Consider the following 15,941-nt stretch of genomic DNA (forward strand, 5'->3'; position numbering starts at 1 on the left):
GAGCCCACAGGTTTCCAAATATACTGTTTGCACTAGAGATCTGTGTTTAACGCTCCACTCCTCTCGGTGCCTTCTGCCCCTCGGTCCAGCTGCTGTCTCAGGTCAAAAATGAAGTTCCTTGGCAGAGCTGCGGGAGGTCAGGACTGGGCCAGCAGGGGGAGCTGCGAGGCAGGCCTGAAGGGCAGAGACAGGGGAGGTGAAAGCTGGCATGGGGCCTAACTAGATTTGCCCTGCTGTGGTCATTTAAAAAAATACTATTTACAAGTGCTGATGTGTTTCCTGCTCATTGAAAAAGAAAAAACAAGTGTACATAGCCACTGAACAGCTGGACTCTCACCATTAGAGTCGCATTGCCTATTCCATCTGCTCACACCTCTGGGCCTGCTACTACTCCTTGGGCATTAGCACATGAGGAGACAATGCCCACGTGCTGGGTGTCCCAAGGGGGCAATCTGTGGAGAGCTGAAATTCTGCTCACTGCATCCCCTCTTCTAAACCCATCTACCTTTCTTGCCCTGCATCCTATCGAGGGTTTTGTGGCTGTCACTGCTTTCTTTGTCTGTCTTCCAGCCCCTTCCCTCTTCCTTCACAGCAACTGCAAGGTTCACTTGTGGGTGAAGTAGGAGGGATGGGAGGGAAGCTCAGGGGCTCTTAGTCGTGGCTTTGTACCACAGGGATCCTCGCTGTCTTGCCTCTCAGCAGAGACAGGAGCCCTATGACGGGTACTTCTGTGCCATCTGTTCAGGGATTCCTTAAGAATCCTGTTGCTAGGATGACACCAGCTCAAAGAGCTACCACAAGCTGTTCCAGGAACTCGGGGAGTAGTCAGGACCCACAGAGAAAGCTGTCATAGCAACTGGAAGAACAAGGCTGACTTGGTTATGAATCACTTGCCCCTCTTGGGAATTCAGCCCCTGGCCCAGAGCATGAGAATGGTGCAGAAGGGAACCTTGCCCCATGGCAGGGGTAATTTGGGTAATAGGGTGAATTTCACAGCAGGAGGAAAGGAAATGTTTCTGTGGTGAACTGATTAGGAAAAGAAAATAGTGGCTATTTGAGGCTGCCCAGAGTCTTGGGAAGTTAGACTTTGGTCCCTTGGGTGATGAGCTAATGGACGGAGTGCAGGGGAGGCAATACAAAGTGCATGATGAATTGTGCTCCTATTGATTGATGTATTACTTGGCCCTGGGTGTAATTACCAGAGCTGCAGTATGTGCGATATGCCCTTAGGTGCTGAAGCACATGATAAGTGCTGCTGTAAGATCTGGTGTTCTGTTTCCCAGCTGAACAAAGCAGCCCCTTTCAAAGCGAAGCTCGTCTCTGTCTCTGCGGAGAAAGAATCTCCCTGTGTCAGCAGCAGCCAAGGAACGAGGTCCCCAGGGGACAATGGGAAGCAAGAAGAAGATCAGGTCAGTGTCACTCCCATTGTTTCTTACCCTTCAGTGAGTAATTGTGGCCTCTTGTGAAACTGCCTCCTGGATGTCGGTTGCAGCAGCTGGGAGCTAGTGGGCCTGCTCTTCACATCGCTTTGGATGATGGAGTGCAGGAAAACCCAGGTGACTTCTGTGCATTTACAAAGAGTTCAGCTTTAATTCATCCAGAAAGGTCCTAAGAGCACCAACAGGCATCTTAGTCCTACTGCTGTTGTTCCAACAACTGCACCACCATTGGGGTATCATCACCCTTTCAGTATGTTTGAGCCCTGCCTGAGCTGTCCCATGAGTGTGCTGGGCAGTGCCACTCCAATGAGTTTGTAGATGGAGATGTGGGAGGCATACACACACACTGAGCTTTTACAGCGTGTGGGCTGATGTGCTCAGTTAACCAGTCTGAGAGGGAGTTGCCAGCCAAGCAGACTACAGGTTAAGTCTGTTGTTTAGCAACTTTCCCAGCCCACCCTGGGGACTCTGCATTAGACCTGAGGTTCAAGCTCAGGTTAGGCTTAGATCAAGGTGTGGTAAAACCAGGGCCTTAGTGTCCCTTCTATCATGTTTGAGCACATGCTGCTGAATGGAGTGGGTGTACTTGTCAAACAAAGGTATTTGTCAAACAGCCAGCCAGTAGGATAATTAGGAGAAAAGAAGCTGTAAGAGAGAAGATGGTCATCAGTAGTCAGGGCAGCTGCAAGACTCTTCTGTGTCTGCTACCTAGGACATGGGAAAGCAGCTGTCAATGTCCTTGTTCCCATGCCCTGGGAATGAGACCTGAAAGAACAGAGTCCCCTAAAAAGGGCAAGACCTTGTACAACTTCTCTTGTTGTACAGAGCTGACCTTCAAGAACATATTCACTCTCTTTAATATCCACCTTCTGCTGTGAGGTTGCATGCATCTCAAGTGCTCACACTTAGAGGACTGCCCCCACTACCTCCAGCAGTGTCCAAGGGCATAAAGGATGGTAAGTGTTTCCTGCTCATCAGTTCCTCTCAACTGCCTTGGCTCCTGCTCTTTGACCCAGACCACATGCTTGACCTATACCCATTTTCTAAACCTGACTTCTTTTTATTCTTTCTCTTGATTCTTTGATCTTTGAACTCTTTGATAGGATTTTTTCCCCCCCTCTTCCATCACTTTTTTTCTAGTGAGACTGGAAACTCCCCTGGCCTGTGTCTATATCCAGCCAAACTAAGTTTTAGTTTTTTCTTCACTTCAGTCTGGTGTCTCTCTTGACCATTGATGTGACTTCCTCTATATCTCCTGAATTTCTCCAGGGCCCAAGCAAAGTCTGTGGTTTCCCTATGGTATGTTTCTGTACTTGACATCACCAAGGGGTACTAATTCCAGGTGCCCCTGCACCAAACAATGTTTCACTTCCAGAGTAGTCACTGCATTTGGTAATGCAGTCTTTTAGTCAGTGTTCATGCAGGATCCTGTGATCCGCGTCCAAGTGATCTGTCCACTGCCTTGGAGTCTCCCACAGTGGAATGGGTAAAGCACTTGAAAAGAGAAAGAAAAGTCACCAGGAACAAGAGGTTTTTTTAATGTATTTTCCATAGGCACATTTCATGTCCTGCCTGCCTTCCCTTCTTCCCCAAAGTCCTTGACCCTCTGGGATCCTGCAGTTGGGAGGAACTGAGGACTGAAAGTACAAACTTCTCTGTCTGCCCTTGGCACAGAGCACAGTGTACATGAGATATTATACAGGCATTGCTAGGGAAAAAGTCACCAAGCTCACAGGCTTGAAGCACTTGCACAGCTACAGTGAGGATCTGTGTGTAAAGATGCATTTTCTCATAACCCCATGGCTAAGATTTTTTCAAAGCTACCTTGGAGGCTTACTTGAACAGCACTCCTCAAAATGATCAAAGACACCCCTGAGTCAGCTTTCCATCTCTCTCTGCTTCACTGTCTATGCTCCTAAGGTACTTACTGGTACTTGGATCCCATTAGTACATCACAGCCTTCAAGGGATTTTTCTTCACAACACTCCAGCAATTGAGGGACATGCTGTTTTTACTTTTTCCAGGCACAGAGGGTATGTCTGCACATGCATTAACACACGTTAGTTAATGTGCATTAAATCTAGTATCTCCATTGTGGGGTAAAATGCCTATTAGCCAATCTTAATGCTCATTAACTAAAAAGCATAGGGTGTCTGTACACAGGCTCAGAGGTGGAGGAGGGGTATGGTTTAATTAAAGTGGCTTCAAGAACTGCTTTAATTAAAGCGCCTGGAACATCTCATATATTAGTGTCCCTGTGCTTCAAAATGGCCGTGGTGGGGCTTTTATCTAAAGTTTGTTCAACAAGCTTTAGATAAAGTCCCCCACTGGCATTTTGAAGCACAGGGATGTTGATGCATGAAACACAGAGGTGGCTGGAGTGTGATAATTACCATGCTCAACCAGATTCAGTTCACTGAGTCTGTTCTCACGTGCTGTAATTACAATGCATCAGAGCAGCCTTCGTGCTTGTATATAGGCACCCATGGTTTTTAGTGATGCTTTGATGCACACTGGCTTATTTTAATGTGCATTAACTACAAGGCATGTTTATTTAGTGATGCTTTAACACACATTAAAATAGGCTAGTGTGCATTAAAGTGCATGTGTAGATGTGCCCAGAGAGACTAAGTGACTAACCCAAGGCCGTGCAGGAAACCTGTTGCAAACCAACAATTTAAACCTAAGTTTTCTGGGTCTTGACCCACTGGACCATCCTTCAAAAATTTCCTGGTGGCCATTCAGCAAACACCCCTTTCCCCTCCTGCTCAGGTTTTCTTTATGCAGTTGAAATTTCCATTGCTAGCTCCTCTTCACTCCCTCCTGTGTGTAGTAGCTTAATTAGTGAAATAATCTGGAGAGGGCTGAGCTCAAAGGATGGGGCCTATTACTTCACTATTTAAGTAGAAGAGAGCCCAATAGCCAAAATCAGATTTTTCTGAATAAAATTGTGTGTGTGTACATAAAGTATTATGGTGTTCTGTTTTTAAATTGACATTCAGAATTAAGCGAGACCTTCCCAGATCTACACATCTGAGAACAACATTTAGCTCTTTTCACTGAGGGTGGGGGTATTTGAGGTGCTAAACTTTGGTGCTGAGGAGAGGCATCGAAGTTGAGTAATTGGTGATGGGTGCTGCAGATGGTAGAAGCTGTCCGATTGTCTTAGGACTTAAGCTCCCTTTGCATGGCATTTGTCCCTCCTGAGCTGTCAGCCAGGAGAGACTGGGGTGCAATAGGAGAAACAGCTATTGTTTTGTGGCAGAGAGTTGCCCCGCTCTGTATTGCCTACTGTGTTTCATTTTTCTTTTCCTTTCAGTCTTCCAGCAAAGTTGATCAATGGAGGAGTGGCTGGGCTGGTGGGGGTGACCTGCGTCTTCCCAATTGATTTGGCGAAAACCCGTCTTCAGAACCAGCAGAGAGAAGGAGTCTACACTGGCATGTATGTGCTCACAGACCACCTCCCCGCCACCTCCAAGGGGAGGTGCTAATGAGTGAATCTGGAACTGCCCCTCAAAAATCTTGAGGGTGGCTTGAGTGGAATATTATTTCCTCAGCTGTTCCCCTTATTAATTCCTCAGCCTTGAGGAGCCTCCATGGTCAATGCTATTTTTTGTCTCCAGAGCTAAAATATCTTAAGTTCCCAGGGCTTCTGGGTGTATGGAGAAAGACTCCTGGAAAGAGCAGGCACTTGTCTTACGGGCTCTGATCACTAGAGGGTGCAGGGAAACAACAGTAATGATTATTTAAGCTTAAAAAGTGCTTGTAAGTGCTTGGAAGTGAAGGGCTATGTGACCACTAGCTGGCTGTGAGATTTGAGAATCTTTTCCTTCAGGTCAGGGTGACTTCCACTGAATGGCATTTTCTCTCCCTACTTAAAACAAAATGAAACCCTCCCACCCCACCTCTAGCCTTAAAAATCAAAGCCCTCCTCTGCTGCAGGACAAGAGAAATACTCAAGGGTCAGGACTGGTTAAATTAGTTGCTGCTAATAGAGGTTTCTTGCCCAGTTTTCCTGTAAGAAAGTTGCTCCACGGTTTTTCCTTGGGAGCCTGGCTAGCTAAGCTGTGCAGTAGAGGAGTGGTTCTCCACTAGAGATGGTTATGAAATGTACCTAGGGGATGTCCCAAGGCACTGCACCAATACTTTTCAATCTAAAGCAAAGAATGCCCTACTACCAGAGGCACAACTGGCCAGTTCCTGTGCGTGGGGGAGCAGTGGCTGCTGTGCTACGGGTAGCATTGGTGTAGTCAGCTGCCACCTGGAGCGATCATTGTTTATAACTTGAGCCTTATATTTCTAAGCAAAAGTTTTTGACTTGAAGAAGGGGCCACCGCCTGGGGACAGAGTAGCTGCCTCCTGGCCACAGGTATGCCATTATCTTTTTGTATAACCAGGCTGTGTTCTAAAGTGTCCCTGTTCTGTGAAAACACTGCCAGCCACCGCTGTGTTATACATGGAATGGCTCTCTCCCTCAAGTGGCACTTCTGTCCATGCCCTATGTAGAAAGTGCAGCCATATTGTAACATAATAAGATGTTTGTATATGTCCAGGTACCACTGCACTTGGAGGAGGCTGGCTGGCATATCCACTAAGTGCAGGACCACGTTGCCCTTTCAAGGCTGCTTACAGAGGCAATAAACTGCAGCTGTATTTAAGGTAACAGAGCTGTTGGTAGTGAACCAAAGAATAGTCTTGGGGCAGCTCACCCTGTCTCTGTCTCTCTCTGGTTCTAGGCGGGATTGCCTGGTGAAGACTCTGCGCTCAGAGGGATTCTTCGGCATATACCGAGGTAGTTTCTGTAGGGAATTTAAGGAGCAACTTTCCAATGCATAGTTCCAGCCTGTCTCAGCCTCACTGCAGAAGAGCAAACTTCCAGTTGAATGCCTCTCCCCTGCCCCTCAGTAATAAAGGCATCCTTTAATTCCAGCCCCACACAAAAACATTGCTTTAATTTGGTAAGCAGGGCTGACAGCTAATGAAAAGGAAAATGCTGGACCCAAAAGAAAGGAAATGATTTGGAGAAAAGCAATGGAAATTATCAGAAGCAAGGCAATATGATAGAGAAATATTAGATAAGGAACAGAAAGGTCAGCTGTTGCTCCATTTTTTTTGTACTTCCTCTTATAAGAAACCAAAAGACTAACTATTGAAAATGGATAAAAGCACACACCCTGTGCCTTTCTACCCAATATACCTGTAACATGCGGAACTCCCTGCTGCAGGGTATTAGTGAGACAACTATATAAATTCATGCTCAGGACAACATATTTATGCTAATAAGAAGAGCAGACGTAGTTATGCTAGGATAGAAGGACCCAGGAAGGAATTTTTTTCCCTAGAAACAGCACTGTGGTGCTGGGGACTCCTTTCTCTGGCTTGGTTCATTTCTGTAGGTACTGTGTTGGAGTAGATGGACACTGACTTCTTGGGTTGTTGCCCATCCCTAAACTCTAGCAGAACTGAGGGTGTAGGAGACCTTCCACAGTCTTTGTCTACGGAGATCCTCTCCTGCCCCAAAAGTTACAGGGCCCTTTGTGTCTCCTTGGAGACACTGGCCTGCAGGCTGGTCCCAGCTGCCCCTTCGTAATATTACCAACATCCCACTGCTTGATGTTCAAACCATTTCATCCCAAGGATCAACATGAAGCGCCATGTGGAACTACTACTGCTCCACAGGCATTAGTCTGCCAGCACTGCTGTCTGTCAGCACACAGGCTCCCAGGCATTCCCAGCCCTTACCTTCAGGCTGTCTTGCCCCCAAGGCCTGGCTCTGTTTCCATTGCTGTCTCTTTGAAACGCTCTTCCTCTTCTGCCCTTTTGACCTGTTACTAGCTGAGGCCTCCAGAGTAGAGTGCACAGGATAATTTCCCTTTACTTCTCACTTGGCCTAATTCAAGGGATTTTAATAGATTAGAATGTGACAGAATTAACTCTTTCCCATTCCCTATCCTTACCTAGGAGCTGCTGTGAACCTGATGCTAGTCACTCCAGAGAAAGCCATCAAGCTGGCTGCTAATGACTTCTTCCGACAGCTGCTCTCACAGGATGGGTATGGAGGAAACGTCACTCTCTAAATTCAGCTTTATGCATGTAAAAAGTCAGTTAATTATGGGTAGGAATGGGGGAGGAGGGAGGTGTGGAGGTATTCATATGAAGTTATTTGAACAGGCATGTTTAATTTTGTGTTTATGTAGATCCTTATCATTGTGTGAATGTGTAGTTGTGCATGTGTGTAGTCATGTGGGTATGCATACAATATATACAGTATGTGTTATGTGTGCATGTTTGGTGGTTATATTGTGTGGTGCTTAGGGGGAATGTGTCCAGGAATGTTATGGGAATCTTTTGCCTTTCTCTGAAACATCTGAGACCCAGTATTTAATAGTACAGTAACTAGAATAAGAAGCATAAATGTAAAATCTCACGCTTCAAGACTTAACTTGATCACCAGCTGAGGTCAGAAAAGAGTTTGCTCTCTAGGTACATTATTGCAAAATCAAGAACATGGTCAGGTTTGCTGGTTGTTTTGTGTTGTTTTGGGGGTGTGGGAGATTGTATATGTATCTCCTTACAGCTAAGGCCTTTGTAGACAAGTGTTAGAATGATTGATGTGTTTGTGGATGAATGGGTATGTGGATATATTCTTTGTGCTGGGAGCATGTTTAGAAAATGTTGTAGATGTCTATCCTGCTGTTCTCCTTTGAGTGGATGTGTGAACTACTCTGTCTAACCTATTTCTTGTAAGAAGGCTATGTCTGTGTGAACCTGTAAGAAACCATCCATGCAGAGATGGCCTGAGAGTAACAAGGAGTAACATGAGAAGGTTGTGTACTCCCCATTAATTGCTTCAGTCTGTGTGTGCCTGCCATGCACTCCTTTTGTATCTTTACTGTTCCCTGCAGAAAGAACCTAACACTGTCCAGGGAGATGCTGGCTGGCTGCGGAGCTGGGACCTGCCAAGTGGTGGTCACCTCCCCAATGGAGATGCTGAAAATTCAGCTCCAGGATGCGGGACGGCTGGGTGAGGCCCTGTTTTGGGCTGGGGCAGTGGGAGTGGAGCTTGCTTGGGTTCTTGCTTTGCTTTATGCACTGGATCCCTTTGCTGCCTGCTTCTAGAGATCTCCCTGGTGTTGCAGCAGCCTTTAGAATACATCTCTCACGGTGCTTCAGAGGAGACTTCTGCAGCCCCATCATCTCAGGTCTTGCTTCAGGGGAGCCCCCAGGGACTCCTGTCCCAGCCTTTCTATCAGAGGGAATGATGGTGAGGATAACTTACAGTTCCGGCACCCCCAGACTCTCTCAGCAATGATAAAATTGATTTGAAAGTATAATTTGAACTGAAAAACAGAGGAAATTTCATAGGGAGAATGACAGGCTATACTTTGAACTTTCAGCTCTGTGCTGCACGTGAGTGTTCAAGATCTAATGTATGGTATGGTCTAACAGGGCAGTGATTGCTATTGAGCTGGTTGCCAGTGAAGAGGTTACCAGTGTAGTAGTGGGTCCCAGGGAAGCCAGGCACAGATTGCTGGGGTTGGGGGAGCTCCACAAAATACAAGGGGTCTCACCCCTCCCAGTTCAGGGGCCAATCTAATTCTTTCCCTTTGTTTTTTAGCTGTTCACCAGCAAAAGATTTTGGGAGCAGATGGGCCAATGACAGCCTCCTCCCACCCACCACCAGTCAGTGCCTCCACCACTGAGCCCACCTCAGCATTCAGGCGCCCCTCTGCCACTGTGATTGCCAAGGAGCTGCTGCAGATCCAGGGACTAGCAGGCCTGTACAAGGGCTTGGGAGCCACCCTGCTCAGGTGAGGAGAAGGGAAAGAGGCTGTCTGACATGCAAAGACAGATGGGTGGCTGGATAAGTAGCATGGAGCCCACCTGTCTGTGAGATCTGGCCTATAGAGCTGTGTCATCTGGTCTGTGCAGCTGCCAGCAGGGCCAGAAATTTGGCAGTGGGGCAAGAGGCCTAGTATCAATTGCTGTGGCTTGTTTTGCTGACAGATTTTCAGCCTGCAGGTAAACCCACGAGCTGGGTGACATGGATCCATGCTCCAGATCTGACCTGGGACCCTCCTTAGCTTGGAAATTTAGTGATGTGACAAGTGGTGGTTGCTGAAGTTCCAGGAGCCATTGCAATTAATGCTACTACTGATTGTCCCACCACCAAATTTCCAGCAGGCCACATGACAGCTCCGCAGACCAGATCCAGCCCTGGATAGATCCATATCTTGGACACATCTGCCCTGGATAGATCCACATTCACATTGGACAGAAGGTTTTTGACCTCCTGAAGAGTTGCCCTGCCTCATTTAGTCCTACATTGCAATAGGAAAACCACTGGATCCAGAATTCTTCTCCATTGTAGGTAGTAATGGTGACCTATGTTGTACAAGCACCTGCAGGGCTAAGATAAAGAAGAGCTGTGTTTACCTTCTCTCATCAGACACTAGCTGTCAGTGAAGAGTGTGGTATTAGTCTATGTTAGGTTTTAACTAATTTTTCCCCTTCTTGCCAACAGAGATATGCCTTTTTCCGTTATCTATTTCCCTCTCTTTGCCAACATCAACACACATGGGGAGTGGCACACTGGAGAGAAGGCATCCTTCTTCCATTCCTTTGTGTCTGGCTGTGTAGCGGGTTCTGTGGCTGCTGTGACAGTGACGCCCCTGGATGGTAAGTATTGTGTGAAGGTATGGCCAGGTGTCAGGAGAAGAACGAGATGGAGATGGTAGGGGTGGACAAAATCTGGCTTGTGGGCCAGATTGGGCCCATGGCAAACTCCATTTCCCAGCATCCCCTGCCTGTATTGCTGTGGTTGGTTTAGACCCCAGCAGCAGTGGGGCCATGACTGCATGGGGCCGGGGTTTCCATGGAACTGGCCTCAGCAGCACTGGCAGGGCATGCGGCTGGGTGGGAAGCTGCTCTGGGCCTGGGATCTTGTAGTGGTAACAGCATGGTCCAGAGCTGGGGCAGAACTGAGATCTGCTGCCCAAGCAGAGGCATGCAGGCAGCAGATTGTGGTTCTGTCATGGTTCTGGACCATGGTGTCACCACTGCAAAATCCCAGTCCTGGCCCCAGGGCAGCTTCCTATCTAGTCACATACCCTGCCAGTGCTGCTGGGGCCAGTCTCCATGGAAACCCTGGCCCCACGATGTCATGGCCCCACTGCTGCTGGGGTTTCCATGGAAACCAGCTGCAGAGACAAGGGCAGGGGCTGCTGAGAAAGGGAGTCTGGCCAGATGTACCATGTTGCCCACCCCTGATCTAGGGAGTTTGGTTACTCTTATATCATGTCCCCAGACTTAGCCAGTTTCTGCTGCTCATTCTCAGATGCGTTCCCAAAATCTGTTGGTCCAGTCCATTGTGACATATCGGTGCAGAAGCTCTGAGAGTAGGTGGTGCTGGTGGCACAGTGGAAGTACCATAGCAATGACCAAAGATAGGCTACCTCTGACCATCAGCTCTTTGCTGGCGGCCTCTTAGAACAGCTGGCTGCGACAGATGGGTGCTGAACTCTGGAACTCCCTGAAGGCTTGTGTTGTGCTATATATGCACAGCTCAGAATCCTGGCAGCTTCCACACCCGACAGCTACAGGTGCTGTCCTTGGAGGTCACATCGCTATCCTTTAAACAAAACATTCTTGTTAGCATATGCAACAAGTTACACACAACATGCTTGTTGCCATACATGCGGTTGTATTTGGCTTGCAACCAGCTCTGATAAGGGAAGGAGAATCAGCCAGCTTGCTTCTCAGTTTGCATGATGAATAGCATTCACCCTCCATCTGAAACAGTGACAGATCAGAGATTCCCTGCAGAGGGTACAGCCTCATGCAAACCTCACTAGCTTACTGAGCAGTTTGAAGTCTCTATTCTTCCAGTCACTTCCTAGTTATTTCTTCTAGTGGTTCTCTCGCATTGAAATTCACAAGCACCTCCAGGCATCACTCATGCAGCATGTGCGTCTCTGCTTAACTTTCAGATCTCTCCATTGTGAAAACCAGAATCTAAAAAAGGGGCAGTGACTCAGATGCGTGATGACATTTTTGAGTCGTGTTGTGACTTGTTAGAACGCTGGCATTCAGCTTCTCCATGCCAGCTACACAGAATCACAATTTTGTTCTCTATTCCCTGGAAATTCTCTCTTCCACAGTGCAGCTTCCTCCATGGCTGGACCCCTGCTTTAGTATCTCCTCTGTTTCCCATTCTCATCACCTCTTCAATGGGTCATTTATTAATGCTCCAGATCTGAAAAAAGGGTAGTGTCTCAGATGTGTTGGAACATTTTTGAGTCCTATCCTGACATATTAGGACTTTGGCAAGGATTTATGAAGAGTCTACCTTAGAGTTTGTTGTTACCTCCCTCACTATGGAATCTGTATGCTTGGACAGAGGTGGACAAATACCATGGTCTTTGTTTTGTAGATTGGAAAATGGAGGGTCCAAAAAGCAAAGTGGTTTGTCTTAGGTCACGAAGTGAATCAGTGCAGGAAGAACAGACAGGGTGTTGTGGTTATCTTATTTCCCCATTTGTTTTATAAAAGCCCACAGAAGTTAGATCATAGGATGATGCTGTAGTGGGGTGTTGGAAACCTGAAATGTATCTTCTACACTCTGCCCATTTTAGTTCTAAAAACCCGAATTCAAACCCTGCAGAAAGGCCTGGGAGAGGACACGTACAATGGAATCATTGACTGTGCCTGGTAAGCCAGAAGACTCCCCCTCTGCCTGTCTAATGTATCATAATTCTGTGCCCACTGCTCTTGGTTAGTTCACGGTGTGGGGGTTTAGCAGATACTCCATCTCTTTCAGTTTTGCAAAATTCCCTGAGGACTTCTGATGGAACAGTTTAGTCCTAGAATGAATCAGAACTTCCCTTTGACTACTCCTCCAGCATGGAGCAGCTGATAAAAGAATGATTTTTCCATAGTGTCCTTGATATGCCTCATGTTGAGTTAGTCTGCAACAGAACTAACACGTCTCACAAGCCAAGTACTTCAGACAGTCCACTGGGGAGTGATGTTAATCCAGTGGTTTACAACTTGTTCAGATGAAGTGCTCAGTAAGAGGAAAGTGCTGAAACCATTTCCCAAAGACCTTCCCAGCTTGTGCAACTGTTGCACAATCCATAGAAAGCGGCACTTGCATATATTTTGGGATTTTTCAATGTGAAATCTTAATGAGAATGGGACCTTCCTCTTCTTACCCTTAAACATGCAGCTGTGTCCAGACGAGCACAGCCATGCAGTATGTGACGCTGCAAACACATCTGCGGTCCCGCATACTGCACATTCAGATGTTTTCCACGCCGCAAGGGAGAACTGCCCTTGCGTGCTTTTCTGCAGGTTTTTTTGATCCTAGGATAACGTGGATATCCAAGGGTCAAAAAAACCCATGGAAAAAAAAGGCACGCCCGGGCAGCATGCAACACTCAAAAGCAGAGCAGGGCCTCCCAGAACTGCACTGAGGCTGCTGGCCAGGCTCCAAGCAGCAGAATCGCCACTGCTGCAGCCCCAGAAAGCCCCCGGGAAAGGCTGCTGGGGACAGCCGTGCTGGCCCCAGCCTCCCTTACCCCATCCGGGGTAGTTTGTCACGCACAACTGTGCATGTGGCATGGGCACTTCCCAGAGACAAGTAGCAGTAGTGCAAGGTGTGCTGCTGCTACTTGTTCCTGGAGAACCAAACATCCATGCTTATGTGGATGGGGCCCGAGAGTAAATTCTCTCCCCTTACTACTTTTAACTAGTTGTATAAAACACATAGAGCTGCTTGTTCAGCCACATAATTTTCCTTTTTTTTTTAATATACAGGAAAATCTGGATGCATGAGGGTCCTGCTGCCTTCATGAAGGGGGCAATCTGCCGGGCCATGGTTATAGCTCCCCTCTTTGGCATTGCCCAAGGGGTCTATTTCATTGGTATTGGAGAATATATTTTAGGATATTTCCAGTAGCACTGGCTTTTGCTAAGCAAGACCAGGCTGAAGATCCCACAAGTTTACTTCCCTATCTCTCCAGAATCAGAATGACCAGAAATGGACAGGACCATATTGTGATCCATGCTGTGACTTTGACACAACCTTCTGCTTTCCCTGGCAACAGACAACGGTGGACATGGGCTATTTGCCATTATGGCTTTATTTTCTTGTACCCTTTTGTTTCCATGTGCTACAGCTGATCACTGCACATTTATAAAAGGGAAAGGACTATTTTGTCTCCTTCATTATCTTCTCTGAAAAATGCTAGTCCTTTTAAGATAACATGCAGCTGGATTTAAGTGATATGTGTATAAACATAAGATCCGCTCCACTTCAGGGCTGTTCTCTAGGATTGTTTGAGGTTTGTGTTGAACCTGGAGGCACTCTTCAGTTCTCAGCTGACTTCTATGATTTGCAGTGTCCTGTCCTGTACATACAGTATGCCTTGTTCCTTGTATTCAACTGTTTGCCAGTCTAAACTTGCTGTTTCTTACCCTGCTTTTGCAGAGAAGGTAAAAGCCGGTTGAGTGTTTCAAGAATGCAGGAGGCAGATCCAGCTGACTCACTGAGCAGTAAGAAAAAGCTCAAACTAACTTGTTCTAGCAAGCAGTGTCTAAACAGAAGGGTCAGTGAGTTACAACAAAGCTAGAAGTTTTGTTCATCCCCTGCAGGATCTGGATGTAAGCTATAGATTCTGGTTTGTGCAATGAAGCTGGAAGCTAATATATTGCAGCCAAAAATTTAGAACATTTACAATGAGATTAGGAGGGAGGTGGCAGCAGTTACTGAAGGTCAAAAGCAACTAGATTTAATGCTTAGATAAGCACAAAAGCTAATAAACCAAACAGCTATGCTAAAGCAAAACATGGAGGCAAACACACTGCACCCTCACTACACAAATGGGCCAGCTACAAGTGTGTCAGAACTTGGCACTTTTAGGAACATTAGACCTGCCATTTCAGAGAAGTAAGGCTGTAAGTCACTTGTGTAGTCTTTACAAAGAAGGAGAATAGCTTGTAGCATACTCAGAAACTGAGTGTTGCAGGACAGTGTTTTTATAAAATAGTGCTGCTGCAGCCTACCACCCATTTCTTCATTGCACAACGTGAAGCACACTACACCTAAGAGTGACAGGAACAGGCTCCCTCAAGCATCAATAAATTTAAACTGGCTTTATAAATGTAGGAGTCTTGGAGGAATAAAATGGGGAATGGTGCCAGGTGTTAAGGTACAGTACTGGCACTATTGTTCAGGTGTATTTTCAGGAACTTCAGAATTGTCTTGTATCATTATAGTATTATGTGCAGATTAAGAAACAGCATCTATGAAGCTCTCAGAGAGTGATTACTGTGTGGCTGTAAATTTAGGCTACATAATGTTTGCAAGAGAGTTTGCTCAGAATAGGTGCAGCTCTTCAGTGACTGAAAAACTGTCTGTTACCTTTTAGGGCAGGGTCACATCTACTGACCATTCTTCCCCCCACTAACTGCCTCTAGTTATATGCTTAGTAACAGAAGATAGAGACATTTTGCTGCTAGTTTGTTCCTCCTTGTTGGAAGAATGAAGATCACCCTGGATTCTCTTATTTAAGAGTATTTTTAAGTTAACACTATTCACTCCCACAATTAAACTTCTGTTGCCTGCTGTGCAACTAGGATTTAAGAGAAAAGGGAACCACTTGTAATACAGAGTACATCAATGGATGAACTCTGTATAACAGCAAGTTTAGACTGGCAACCAGTTGAATACAAGGAACAAGGCATACTGTATGTACAGGACAGGACACTGCAAATCACAGAAGTCAGCTGAGAACTGAAGAGTGCCTCCAGGTTCAACACAAACCTCAAACAATCCTAGAGAACAGCCCTGAAGTGGAGCGGATCTTATGTTTATACACATATCACTTAAATCCAGCTGCATCAATGTGCTAGCAGCTTTCTGTGCATTATCTTTGTGCTTTCCCAGGAAAGTACATTTACTTAGTTGCTAGGGAGTTCAGTTCTCTACTCCATCCAAGCCCCACTGTGACTTTCAGGTTGTCAAGTACAGATACATTAGTTTGCAAGCTAATAGTATAGTCTATCCACTATTGTTCATATGCATCTTTATAGTTGTCATTTATTAAAGTATGCCACAAAGCTAGTTCTGCTATTGAAATAGTGGGTGATGTTACTGTTTACAAAAATACTATAATAACCAAAAGGTTGGCTGGGATCATTCCTTCCACACAGGAACCAGCTCAAATGGGAAGCAGCCTTCAATTCAGCTCTGATAGGAATGAACTACTTTGCTTAGTGCTAGCAAACATCTGGAGAATGAGGATCCTATTAGTGTGGTTTGCAGCTTTTGACTTATATAAGTACCACAACTGTTCAGGGAGGGTCACTTTTCTCTGTATTACTGTTCTCTAGAACTAGTACTTGTGCTGAAGAGTACGATGCACTTGCCTGAACAGTAGATAAAACAACTACGCCCCACCCTTCATCACAGTTACACTTCGATAGCAGCACCGTAGACTG

General features: G+C 46.3%; 1 protein-coding gene across 1 annotated transcript; it reads left to right on the forward strand.

Annotated features, from left to right (window-relative positions):
- The first annotated feature begins 1,307 nt into the window (after positions 1-1,307).
- SLC25A18 (solute carrier family 25 member 18) lies at positions 1,308-15,816 on the forward strand. The gene is made up of 9 exons (XM_090043463.1): positions 1,308-1,409; positions 4,759-4,881; positions 6,176-6,231; positions 7,401-7,491; positions 8,345-8,463; positions 9,058-9,250; positions 9,964-10,118; positions 12,074-12,149; positions 13,257-15,816. Exons 1-9 carry the CDS (start codon positions 1,387-1,389, stop codon positions 13,396-13,398), a joined length of 978 nt encoding a protein of 325 aa, XP_089899589.1. The 5' UTR covers positions 1,308-1,386; the 3' UTR covers positions 13,399-15,816.
- The last annotated feature ends 125 nt before the right edge of the window (positions 15,817-15,941 follow it).

Source organism: Crocodylus siamensis, chromosome 4, assembly GCF_052110815.1.
Source record: "Crocodylus siamensis isolate JL-2025a chromosome 4, ASM5211081v1, whole genome shotgun sequence".
NCBI classification, from domain to species: Eukaryota; Metazoa; Chordata; order Crocodylia; family Crocodylidae; genus Crocodylus; species Crocodylus siamensis.

Excerpts from the sequence above, each read along its gene's own strand:
- SLC25A18 (XM_090043463.1), top strand. The coding sequence starts at position 1,387 with ATGGGAAGCAAGAAGAAGATCAG. Across the intron at positions 6,232-7,400 it reads ATTCTTCGGCATATACCGAG|GAGCTGCTGTGAACCTGATG; the intron begins GTAGTTTCTGTA and ends ATCCTTACCTAG. Across the intron at positions 10,119-12,073 it reads GACAGTGACGCCCCTGGATG|TTCTAAAAACCCGAATTCAA; the intron begins GTAAGTATTGTG and ends TGCCCATTTTAG.